The sequence below is a fragment of the Malaclemys terrapin genome, chromosome 1, assembly GCF_027887155.1.
Source record: "Malaclemys terrapin pileata isolate rMalTer1 chromosome 1, rMalTer1.hap1, whole genome shotgun sequence".
In the NCBI taxonomy this organism is placed as follows: Eukaryota; Metazoa; Chordata; order Testudines; family Emydidae; genus Malaclemys; species Malaclemys terrapin.
In genome coordinates, this window is record NC_071505.1 from 21,888,679 (window position 1) to 21,901,420 (window position 12,742).

At 40.3% G+C, this 12,742-nt stretch overlaps 1 protein-coding gene across 3 annotated transcripts in view; it reads right to left on the bottom strand.

Annotated features, from left to right (window-relative positions):
- Positions 1 to 1,450: 1,450 nt before the first annotated feature.
- Positions 1,451 to 12,742, bottom strand: part of CD36 (CD36 molecule) — a 56,707-nt gene continuing 45,415 nt past the window's right edge. For all 3 annotated transcript variants that reach the window (XM_054017388.1, XM_054017373.1, XM_054017379.1), the window contains exons 11-14: positions 10,469 to 10,542; positions 7,400 to 7,454; positions 6,213 to 6,372; positions 1,451 to 5,149 (exon numbers count right to left, since the gene is read on the bottom strand). In XM_054017388.1, coding sequence (XP_053873363.1) covers positions 5,127 to 5,149; positions 6,213 to 6,372; positions 7,400 to 7,454; positions 10,469 to 10,542 — 312 coding nt within the window. In that variant the 3' untranslated portion in view covers positions 1,451 to 5,126. The remainder of the gene's footprint in view (positions 5,150 to 6,212; positions 6,373 to 7,399; positions 7,455 to 10,468; positions 10,543 to 12,742) is intronic.

Genomic DNA, 12,742 nt, shown 5'->3' on the forward strand with positions numbered 1-12,742 from the left:
GAGTGAGAGTGCCTAACTCTGGGCTGGGGATTTCACTGGGTGGCAGTATGGCTAATGTTAGGCATGTAATGTTTAGCCTAAGTCCTTTGTGGATCGAGCCTGTGTGTGTATCCTGAGTTATTTTCAGCTGGCCAGCTTCACTCATATATCGTATGCAGTGTTGTTGTAGCTGTGCTGGGCCCAGGATATCAGAGAGAAAAGGTGGGTGAGGTAATATCTTTTATGGGACCAACTTCTGTTTCCCAGCCATGAAGAAGAGCTCTGGGTATCGAAAGCTTGCCACTCTCACCAACAGAAGTTGGCCCCATAAAGGATATTTCCTCACCCACCTTTCCTCGCTAAAGTTTCAGTCTTAAATATTTGTGGACAAATGTGTGTCCATTGGGTGGCGCATAGTTCAAAGCTTTCCAGTCCTTTCTCAATTGAGTGGTGATCAGGATGGCTACAGTCTTATAGCAGCTTGATGATTTTTTCTTTGTAGGTCTAGGGGAAAGCTACACCCCAGTTATATCCAGGGCTACTGAAAATTCTACACAGAAGTAGCAGAGAAATCTGGTGCTCATTTAGATTACATGAGAGAAGAGAGGGGAGAACAAACATTATACCTAATCAGAAATGTGGCTTGAATTAGGTTAAATGGGTAATATGTTTATGTGTCTCTTGGTTACTCCATCAAAGCAATACAAAAATACATGTACTATTATTTATTGTTTATTAAATGCTGACAGTGTTCTCAGCCACGTATAAAGTACAGTCCCTCTCCGCACTCCAGTCTAAATGGCCAGATAAAATCATTCAAATCGCCCTGGATGTCTAAGAGCTTGCCGTTTGTTTTTAGTAGGGTGTAACAGCACATCTAATTTAGGTGAACTGACATCAGTAGGGTTGTTTGGAAAAGCTTTAAGGAAGGATTTGAAAGAATAAATGTAGTTTGAACTCATGAGCTAGACTGTGACTCAGATGACACACCTGTGCTGGGAATAAGCATGTCTGGGATACCCAAGCCAGGAGTAATTAAGGAGTTAAGCAGGTGAGCAAGAAACATGGTGAAATGGGTGAATCCAAGGCTCCACTTTCCAACACAGCCAGTCTGTGCAGTTGGGCCAGAAGAGGGATGTTGTAATTTGTTGCTGGTATAGGCTAGCTACAAATTATTACTCCTGCCGGTCCAGAGGGAAGCAGGAAGGGGTGTCTCTGAGGTACAATGGCTCCTGGGGCTGCTTCTGAGGTAATGCATCTTACACTCCACCCATGCTATAATGTATATTATAAAAACTGAATGCAAGCAGTATGGCATCGTAAGTACTGTAGTCATATGAGAGTGAAATGCACTTCTAAGACACTGACTTGTACACACTAAATAAATTCTATCCATCTTGAAATAAGCCTCAACCATATCTCCTTTCTGTATTAATTTATAACTCCAGGCATGAATTTCAGAAAGAGGGTGTTCATTACATGGTGAGCTTTATTTTCCACTTGTAAGGCTTGGAAACATTTGTCATAAATGCATATTCAGTATGTGGCTTAACAAGGAGAAATGGAGAGCTTATCGGTAACTCAAGTACAAACATATAATTAACTTACTGTTTTCAGTACATCAATTTAGAATCTCTGTAAACAGTGCCCTGAGCAAAATAACTGCTGATCATACTCCAAGTGCAGGCTAGATGGTGAATATTGCCTAACATCTCAATCTTGCATTGAGACCAATGGGACTAAAGCTACTTATGTCTATGTAGGATTGGGCCCTAAGATTTTAAATCATGGGATGGCATTCTGGACCACAGCTGCAACAGACACTAAGCCAGGAAAATTTGACTTGCTGGCAATAGACATCAAGCCAAAATTTTAGGGCGAAATCCTTACCCTATTGAAGTCAACGGGAGTTTTGCCAATGACTTCAAAGGGGCTGGAATTTCACCCTTAGACTCTGGCACAAAAAGACTATTTGTGTGGGACTTGGGGTCATAGCATGAGCTATGGTAGAGCTGTGCTTGGTTCAGCTCAAGAGGAGAAGGGGTAAAAGTATCTTATTGGCTTCAAGCAACCTTTATGCCCCCATGATCCTGTCCTGGTGCTTGGCCAGTCTCTACTGTAAATTAGAGCAGTTTAGGACATCCAACTGTCCATAGGGCCATTCTGTCACAATGAATAACCCAAAGAAAGTAGTGTAGCATTCAATGTGGGGGGAAAGGAAGTATGATAATGGAGTCCCTGGACCTCAGCAATCCTTTGCTGTCAGAACAGCTCCTTAGGGTTGTTAGCAACTAGTGCAAGTTAACTTTGTGTGTAGGACCCAACCAATACACAGACTGCTCCAGGATCAGGAGATGTGAAAGTAGCTTAAAGGCATCTTTGTTCCCTGCTTCCCCATCCTGAGCATCTGGAAACGCTCCCTGGCCATAGCTCAAGATCTGTCAGGGCAGCCTCTTTCCAATAATTTCGCCCAGAGTTAAACGAGTACACAAGGTACAAAGCAGTGGAGAACAGACTCAGCGTAAACAGCTTATGAGAAACACATGGGCTGCAGTTTGCTTACAAAACCTATTCAGGAAGAACTTACACATAGCAATATGTTACCAGCAATCAGGATCAGGATGCAAATGTTTAGCAAAGAGGAACAGAGCTAACTTGTTCAAGAATCACTGGGACAGAGCCTCCTTTGCTGTAAAGCCATTTGCCCCTATTGACTTCAATGGACCTATGTCAGTTTACACCATCTGAGGATCTAGTCCACCATTAGAAGTTAATAATTCCACCAGCTCTAATTCCTTGTGGTTATAATGTTTACTGTAGTTACCAATGCACACGGAGTGCTTTTCTCGGTATTTCATTAGTGGGCTTGTTTTTATCTAGCCACATGGCTCTGACTCTGGGATACTGACAAAAAAAGACCTCCAAGTGTTTAATATATTATATATCAATATCAACATATGCTAAACTCAAAGGAAAGAAGAATAGTATTGTATGTATACAGCTCTTACTGCAGTTTTGGACAAATGCTAAAGTAAAGTTAGAATTGACAGCTTATTGCACACCTGTTACAAAGGGTCATGGTACAAAGGGTCAGCTTGTACCCTTCAATGTACCTGGTCAGTTTTTGCTGACTTCAGTGGGAGCTAAATGTTTTAATCCAAGCACAATGTTCTGCAAACATAGAATAGCATTTCAATCAATTTCTTTCCCTTCCCACCACCAGTTGTGAGCAATGTTTCAGCATGCCAGGCCACGCTGTTAAACATTTTAGGCTGTATTTCTGTGAATATGTCCTCAGGATTTATTTTTCCTTTGCAGTTCACCTTGGAGGACAAATCAGCCAAGTCCTGAGAAATGCTGAGCACTCACGCAGCTCTCATTGAATCCAGTGAGGGAATGAAAATTCCAAGTGCTCAGTGCCTCTCAGGATTTGACCTGTTGATGTCACAGTGAGTTGTAGGGAGCTCGCCAGACACCTGATCCACATCCACTGAAGACAATCCAACAGCCTGCCTTGACTTCAGTGACTACAGGATCAGCACCTAGGTTGAATTTTCCTGTTAAACAGCAGTTTGTGCATATACAAGCTGAAAGGGAATGTGCTTGTGGACACCTCCTTCCTTTCTACATCTGGAGAGTGGGACTGCCTGATACTCTACCAAAGCCAATGGATCATGGTAATGCTAGCGGGTCTGCCAGTCTTCTCTAGAATCCGCTCCTGCCTGTGGGGGAGATGAAGCAGGCCTGGAATCTGCTGCTCTTTTTTGGGGGAAATTTGAGAAGAAGCAAGAGTCCCTTTATCCCCTAAGTATTAAGCTGGTGGTAGAGGACATGAAAGCAGAACTTGACAGAAGAGACTGAGAGAAGTAGAATTTATTTTGTAGGGGGAAATGCTATCGGTAGGGCCCTACCAAATTCATGGTCCATTTTGGTCAATTTCCCAGTCATAGGATTTAAAAAATAATAAATTTCTTGATTTTAGATATTTAAATCTGAAATTTCACCTTGTTGAAACTGTAGGAGTCTTGTCCCAAAAAGGGGCTGCAGTGGGGTTGCAAGGTTATTGTAGGAGTGTCGTGGTACTGCCACCCTTACTTCTGCGCTGCTGCTGACGGCGGCACTGCCTTCAGAGCTGGGTGCCCAGCTAGCAGCCACCACTCTCCGGCCACCCAACTCTGAAGGCAGCACAGAAGTAAGGGTGGCAATACCACAAACTTCCTACAATAACCTTGAGACCCCTGCCCACCCCGCAACCCCCTTTTGGGTTGGGACCCCCTGTTTGAGAAATGCTGATCTCCCCCGTGAAATCTGTATAGTATAGGGTGATTTTTCACAGCCATGAATTTGGTAGGGGCCAAGCTATTGGCCAAGGAAGTGCCAGAAAGAGAAGCAGCAGTTAAGGTGAAAAGAGTGAAGGAGAGCACAGCGGACCAAGGACAGGGATGAGACTGCTGCACAAATGTTTAGAAAGGAAGCAGTTTGTGGCTATGGATCAGCCACTGTTAGCATTCATGCATGTATTTTGTTCATGTCTGTACATGCATAGTTTAAAATAAAGCTTTTCAGAAACCCTTTATTGACATTCAGATATTATGGTTAACACTTTACATAATAAACTTTATAGTCATTAAAATTCACATCTCTGAAGACAGGAGAGCAGTTCTACTGCAGCAACTTCCATTGCTTGAAGGAATGGGGAAAAATAACTTCTAGGGCACTGCATGAGCTTGATGAGGTCACCATCCCACATACTTAGAACCAGAACATCAGCAACTGGCTTTTACTCCTATTCTCACAGTCCCAAGAGACGCGAACAAGCAAGTTCTATAAATGGCAGAAAGTGGATTGGATTCCAAATTGGATTTCAGTTTTCACCTGCTAATATGCTATTTGTATTAGAGGTTTGTACCATGATAGTGGTTTCAGAATATGATATTGTTGTGGCCTCTTCAATGAGGTTGTAAAAATGCGCTTTTTGAAAGATCAGGCGTTGCTGGTTGAGAAGCTGGATTCTGTACGTTCTTCACAGAAAGGAAAGGCACATTCATTCCATAGCCTGTTTATGTGTATATACGATATCGTAAGACCAGATTCTTTTGCCACTGAATTTGACAAACTCCTTGTTTGAAATTCGAAGTAACTATTGCCTACATGTAATCTCTTTTGTTACCTATAATGGAAAAAGTCAAAAGTTAATTAATCATGTGGTATACACTCTTCCTACAAAATGGCTAGCCCATTTGACCTGAGAGAAAAGTGTATTGTGGGAACTGAAAACCTCTTGTTTTATATTATGGGATCCACTGCTCTGTGATATGATATTTGTACTCTGATATTATTGATAGAAGTTGATGTTATACACTCCCTCGTTTCCTTCAAATCACCCAAAAATCCCCATCTAAACTCTTATAACAAATCCACTGCGATTATTTGGACTACTCTGCTGTACCTCTTTCTGCATTATAGGACCATGTCCAGTCCTATTCTCCATGGCTACAGAGGGCCAAGACCCAGAGAAATTGGTGTGGTTCTGATGCAGAATGGTGATCAGGGAGAATTGGGAACCCTATGGAAGAGATCCATACATCCTGAGCACTCTGCTTACAGAGGGGGCCTGCACTGCAGTGCACTGGAGGTTTGGGGGTTCCAGCAGGGACTTGCTACTAGGAGATCATGTGCATCTGTAACTATGTGGCTTCACCTGACATTCTACCAGATAGATGGACAGTGGAGCAGCCAAGGAGGCCATTCTGATCTGTGGAATAGCTCTGGACAACACACATGTTTTTTTTTTTTTTTTCAGATCACAGAAGCCCCATTAACTCTTTGAAAACAAGACATCACTCTTGGAGTCACCCAATTCCCAAAGTCTTATCTTGCATGAATTTCAATCTGTCAATAGCACCTTGGTTGAATAGGGCTAGGAACAGAATTTGTAAATGTCAACTGAAAAATGCTGGACCTTTACAAAAGGAGAAACCAGAACTCGAAACTGAAAGGATAAGTGTTGAGGTTGATTGGAATTTAGAATAATTCTTGGGGCTGGAACTGTAGGGCTGCCAATCCTGTAGGGTTGTCCTGGAGTCTCCAGGAATTAAAAATTAACTTTCATTAAAGATTATGTCATGTGATGAAACCTTCATCCAAACAAAATTGGCAATCCTAGGCTGAAGTCATTACTCTAGTGAAGCTCCTATGGCAGGCTGCGCAAGCAGCACCAGAGATCTACTTACTTAATTTATTCGATCTGCATATCAAATATGAGACTATGAACACAAGGATCATCATGATGCCGACTATGATCAGCACCACCTGCAGCAAGTGCAACAGCTTGATTGGAGAGATCACTTTTGATCTGAACATTGCTGCTTTCTCATCATCAATGATCGCTGTCTGAAAGAGTGCAAGAGCATTTACAGTCCTTTCTCATGGAACATATACATGTTATAGACAATGTGATTGCATATAATGTTATCATATACATGGATCTAAGGGCTATATCCACAAAGGGACTTGGGCTTTGCAATGTTCAGCATTGCAATGCCTAACTGTTGCCCTGCCACCCAGTGGAATCCACAGCCCTGAGTTAGGTGCCCAGGCTCCCTACACAGTGCCTATGGAGGGATACACACCTAAGAATGGGATCTGCAAAAGTCAGCTTGCTGAGCAGGGAAATACCAAGGAGAGGAGTGGCTCTTAAGCCCCTCCCCCTATGGGTCTTAGGCACCTAAGTCTAGGGGAGAGGGAGGAGCCTGTCACCGACTGGGATTCTCAGCTGTGTGCCCTCTCCTGGAGTAAAGTGCATAAGCCTAACTTTTGACTTGCAAACAAGTTTTAGCCCAGGGATCAGAGCGCTCATCAAGGATGTGGGAAACTTGAGTTCAGGTCTTCTCTCTGCCTGATGTGGAGAAGGGATTTGGGGAGAATGGTCTCCCCATCTCAGGAGAATGCCTTAACCACAACCTCCATCACCTCCTCCAGCTGTTTTGTGAGGCTGGAGGCTTGCGCTCAAAATGCCTGCTGGATTGGGCCCCACTGGCGAGACAGGTTGGTTAACATCTAGTTTGATGAAGCTGCTGAGACTCAGGTCTGAGGTAAGAGCCTGAGGCCCTAGACTGAGGTCGCTGTGCTCATGCTCACTGGAAGAAACTTAGGCAGCTAATGACTTTAGGTGTTTACAGTGTTCGGAAGCAGCTGAGTGGGGGTTTTCAGGATCTCAGTGACCCCTCCTGTTGGATTTACGCACCTAAGGTGGACATTAGGTGTCTAACTGCTTTTGTGGCTCTAGCTATAGGTGCCTGATTTCAAACAAACAAGACTGAAAATTTTGGCTCTGGACTATTTTTTGGTAAATCTCCCAGATTATTTCCAATAAAGATGAAATAATTAGAATGATTTAATAGACTGAAAACATACTAACCTCGTTCAGCCAAAGAACAGGAAAGATATAGGATTTTGTAAGTTTTGATAAAGCACTGCAACAAATAGTGAAATAAAATATTGAAACAACCACAACACACTATCTGCACATTGCATAGTCACAATTTCCATCTATCAATTTCTCATACCCCTGTACCTCTTTGCTGAAATTGACAGGAAGTATGATTTGTATGTGTTCAGGTGGCAAACCTCCAGTAAATTCAAACTAGCACATTGCTCTGTAGAAAGTATATAAGTTACTTCAGCCGTAGGCACCAACTTCTACTTTTCCCCTGGGGGTGCTTCACCCCCACTCCGCCCCAAGGCCCACCCCTACTCCAACTCTTCCCCCAAGACTCTGCCTTCGCTCCACTCCCTCCTGCCCCACTCCTCCCGCTCCCTGAAGCCCCACCCACCTGCCACTTGCTGGTCTCTGCCCTTCCCCAATCCTCTCCCCAAGCCACTAAACAGCTGCGGCTAGTGGACGCTGAACTCCCACTATTTTTTTTCTGTGGGTGCTCCAGCCCTGGAGCACCCACGGAGTGGGCACCTATGACTACAGCCGTTATGCATACCATCCTTCATCTAGTACTCTGGGTATGAGAAAGTAGATAGATAGATAGATAGATAGATAGATAGATAGATGATAGATAGATAGATAATTTATGTATGATCATCTATATGTTTATTACATAATTGTTTCTCTTCTACCTTGCCCTTCCCAAACCCGTTTTTCAAATCTGTCTGTTGCCTTTCATCATATAGTTAGATTAAAATCTCTTGTGGAGTCGGAGGTGGCTCTTTGTTTGTATTCTAAATTAGATGCATGTATAGTACCTAAGGTGCAATAAGATTTTGATCCCTGATTGAAGCCTGTAGGTGCTACTACATATAAATAATAATGACGATAATATGCATGTGTACATACAGTGGATAGATTTAAAAGGTTTCTTCCATTTTGAAAGAGTCTACTAGCTTGAAAAATATACTTTATACTTAAAATAGGGACCATGAATGGAACCAATAATCTCTTTCAAAATATTAAGTACACATATGTAGGTGTGTGTGTATTTATTAGCACTGATTGGGAACGTTTCAACAAATCATTTTTGTCAAAAAATACATATTTGTTGAAAGTGAAACTATTTGTTAAACAGTGACAAATTCAACAAAACCACTGACTCAAAAAAAAATTGGTAAAAAAATACTGAGATTATCAAAACATCCTATTTTGATCATATGGAACCAGAAAGTTTCCATTTGGGGATTTCAAATAACTTCTTATTTCTAAATTTTATTAAATTTAAAATAAAGGCAAAGAAAAAGGAAAAAAGGTTGACACTGAAATGAAATTTTTCAAAATTATTGAAGCAAACCATTTTGGTTGACCCAAATGAAAAAATGTTTTGGATTTTTGTTTTGCAAAAATGTTTGAGATTTCAGTTTTTCATCATATTTTGAGATAAGAAAACATTTTGAAGCATCAAACATTTTTGTCTGACGGGAAAGCCATCACTATCACCTCACCCAAATATTTATATATATGCACGCACAATAATGGGATCATTCCAAGACTAGTGCATTCATATATTTTTTTCAATACAGTTTTCAGTCAGAATGACTTTTGTTTTAAAGTTAAATAAAACAATGAAGAAAACACACTGTGTGCCTCCTGTGTAACGTGCTGCATCAACCGTCTCACAGTACGGTATCGGTTATCTTTTTCATTGGCACTAGTTTTGGAATGATCATATTATTTACAATCTCCATATACTATATAATTCTGCTTTTGCGTCTCATCCCATTTATTGTTTGTAGATTCATAACATGACTCTAAGTCCTGATACAATGCCCACTGTAGCCAATGAGAGTCTTTCCATTGACCTCAATGGGCATTGGATCAGGCCCCTAGTGCATGCCAGACATTCCCAAGAAATCTGAAATTTGACTTCTCCTTGCAAATGTTGGAGCTGAAGGACATTTAAAAATAAATAAATATCAGCAAATTGTTTCAATTAAAAATGGAACATTTCATGACATTCACAAATATTTGGGCTTTTTATGAGCTACAGAGCAGGTTGAAATGTTTGGCATTTTTAAATTTCACAAATTGGAAAATATTTAAGATTTTATTTACAAAATTTCACACCTTTATATTTACATTTATTTCTGATTGCAATGGACTTACAAGCTTGTTAGAAAGTGTTCTAATATTTTATTTCAAAAAGCTCCCTTTTGGGTGATAGCAAATACTGAAATGTAGGAAAAGAATTAGGGACTTGATCTTACAAGTTGCAGAGCACTCAGGCCTTAATCCAGCAAAACACTTAAGCATGTGATTAACTTTAAGTACCTGAGTAACCTCACTGAAATCAATGGGACTATTCACATGCTGAAAGATTTGCACATACATGTTTAAGTGCTTTTGCAGGATCAGGGCCAAAGTATGTATCATCCTGCAGAACAGACCCCTAAGTCTCCAGTAACATAATTAAATGATCATTATAAAAGTAAATCGTATTCACTGTTGGGCTTGATCAATGATTAAGTTCAGAGCCCGGGAGGGAGGGGAAATCACCAAGTGAATCTTCTTCGGAAGTCTCAGGGACCACTGAGATTACGTATTAACTGCTGCTTTCATTAATAGTAATATTGTGGGCCCAGGTCCTCAACTACTCCTTGTCTCCCCCTACCCCCACCAATTCCCAAGGGACATTCTAGCACTCAGAGATCACTAGGGTGTAAGGATACCCTCGCCATGTATCCTGTGCCAACTGCTGAGATGTGAACTGTATAGAACTACTTCATTCCTTTACTACCCGAGGATTTCCCCAATGCTGGGAATCTTCAATGGGTTGGTTTAGGAATATAAACACATAGCTGCCATACTGCAGAACTGAGACACACTATCATAATACTGTCATTATGAAATGTATACTTAATATTTAGGTTATATTTATTGAAACTCTACCAAGCATTTTTGTAGAGCCAGTCACCCTAATTGCAAAAGGGCTAACAAACAAAATATTGTACCTGTATTTTAGAAACAAAAGACAGAGAAAACACTTACTCGATCTTTGGTGCAGGCTTCACCAGTAAGTTTATTTGCAGCTTTTTGGCAAATCGTAATGTAAACCCAGTGGTCTAAAGCCAGAAAGGTAGAAAAGGAGAAAACACAAAATAAAACAAAACAAATAAAGCAACCACAATGATATTAATGCTTGTGATAGTGGCCACTACAAGCTTAAGTCTGGAATAGGTACATCAGAGAAATTTGAATTAACACTGTTCATTAACTTGTTTACCATTGGGATTACTTTGAGGGGTCAAAGGGTCATTTCATTCTTCATGCCCAATCTGTTCTTGTGTCTTTATTGAGACGACTATCAAGGTTGCAAATTAATATTAGAGCCATTTTCCATCAGAAAATGCTGATTTGATTAATTCAAAATACTTTGCAGGAATTTCATCAAAATTTTTGGCAGGAAATAATTGAAATGTTTTGTTTCGATAAAGACAAAATGTTTCATTCCGATAAGGTGAAAACTAGGGCTGGCCAGAAAACAAGAATTCCATTTCATGAAAATTGAAGTTTTCTAAATTTCTCTCATTCCGCATCAAAACGAAAATGAGACCACTCAAATTTTGTCACCAAAAACAAAAAACAAACAAACGAGAGAGAGAGAGAGGCTCTTTGCCCACAGGGTAGTCCATAGACCTGTAGTCAGGTCACTCACCATGGATGTGGGAGACCCAAGTTCACGTCTCTGATTTGTAAAAAGGACTTAAAGCTGGGTCTCCCACACCCTAGGGGAGTGCACAGACCATCATGCTATTGACTACTCTTGTCTCACACTTGCTCCCCAGAAATCCCATCCTGACCCTGAGAAATGGATACATTGCCATGAAAAGTTTCAGTCCCAACCAAAAAAAAAAAAACATTTTGTCAGAAAATTCCCAACCAGCTCTAGTCTAAATATTTCATTTAGACTTCAGCATTTTAATGTTTGTTATATTACATTATGTTATAATTTATAAGGTCAAAACCAAATATTTCTAGATATTTTGTTTTGTGAAAAATTCCAAGATTTCAACTTTCCATCCTGATTCAGAACAAACCAAATTTTGAAGTCTCAGATTTTCCATGGGGTGGAATTTCCATTTTTGGACCACCTCTAATTAATACCAATTGCAGAGATCGTTTTTGTGGACATCTGTACCTTAGGAAGATGACTGAGACTCACAACTACTTTCTCGGACACATAGGTTAATCTTAATCTTCATTTTAAAGGTTAAACATGTTGGTGTCGCCTGTTCAGTTTTCCCCCACTTTAACTTGTTTTTTGAATGATTCAGCCAGGCTCCAATCCAGTATAAAAAGTGTTTAATTTGAAGCATGTGAATAGCTGGATTGAAATAATTCAATGGGACTGCTCCACATGCTTAAAGTTAAGCACATGCTTTGCGGGACTAGGACCTAAGTGGAGGGAAAATTGAAGCTGATTAAAATCAGAGGTTCAACAAAAATGTTTATTTAGGAATTTATCACAGTTGCAAAGTGTGGCAATCAAATGCACTCTGGAATCAGATAAACGGGAGGCTTCATTGTTATGGTCAGAACAGGCTGTACTGCAATTACTTGGTCAACTTAATTAAACTGTGACTGTAATTTAGATGAGACTTACTACTTAATGAAACCAACAAAATCAAAACATGTTTAAAACACAGCAAAAATAGATGAGCTCTGTAGGGGATAACTTAGAGAGGAATAGAACAACTTTGGCTTAAACACAATCTTGGGCCAGATCCTTAGCTGGTGTAAAGTAGAATAATCTCATTGACTTCAATGGAGTTACACTGATTTACATCAGTTGAAAATGTGGCCCCAACAGGTTTTTCACCCACCATGGATGAAATTCTCAAATGTATGGCATATAACTATAAGACCACATGGATGCCACTTTCATCACTGTACATTATACATACGTAGAATAGTGATCACAGAACAAGACAATGATCGTATTTGACACAATAATTTGTAGCAAAGATTGTGGTCACCAAACTGTCATACGATGTGGTGTTACATATGGCATATGTTTGCCTAAAAAGGTCATCTGATCTTAGGCTGCTCTGCATATGTGTTTATGATTTACAATTGAGTTGGTTTCATATAGACTGAGAAGTTGAACAGTATTGTGGAGAAATGTTTGTATTTTGTGCTGGAAGAAAGACCATTTGGCAATTTAGAATGACAAGTAGCAAGTATTTAAAAAACATGATCTGTGTAACTTAATTTATTCCTATAGCATCTTCAAGTATCCCTTTTTCAATGAGAGTGTGCAAA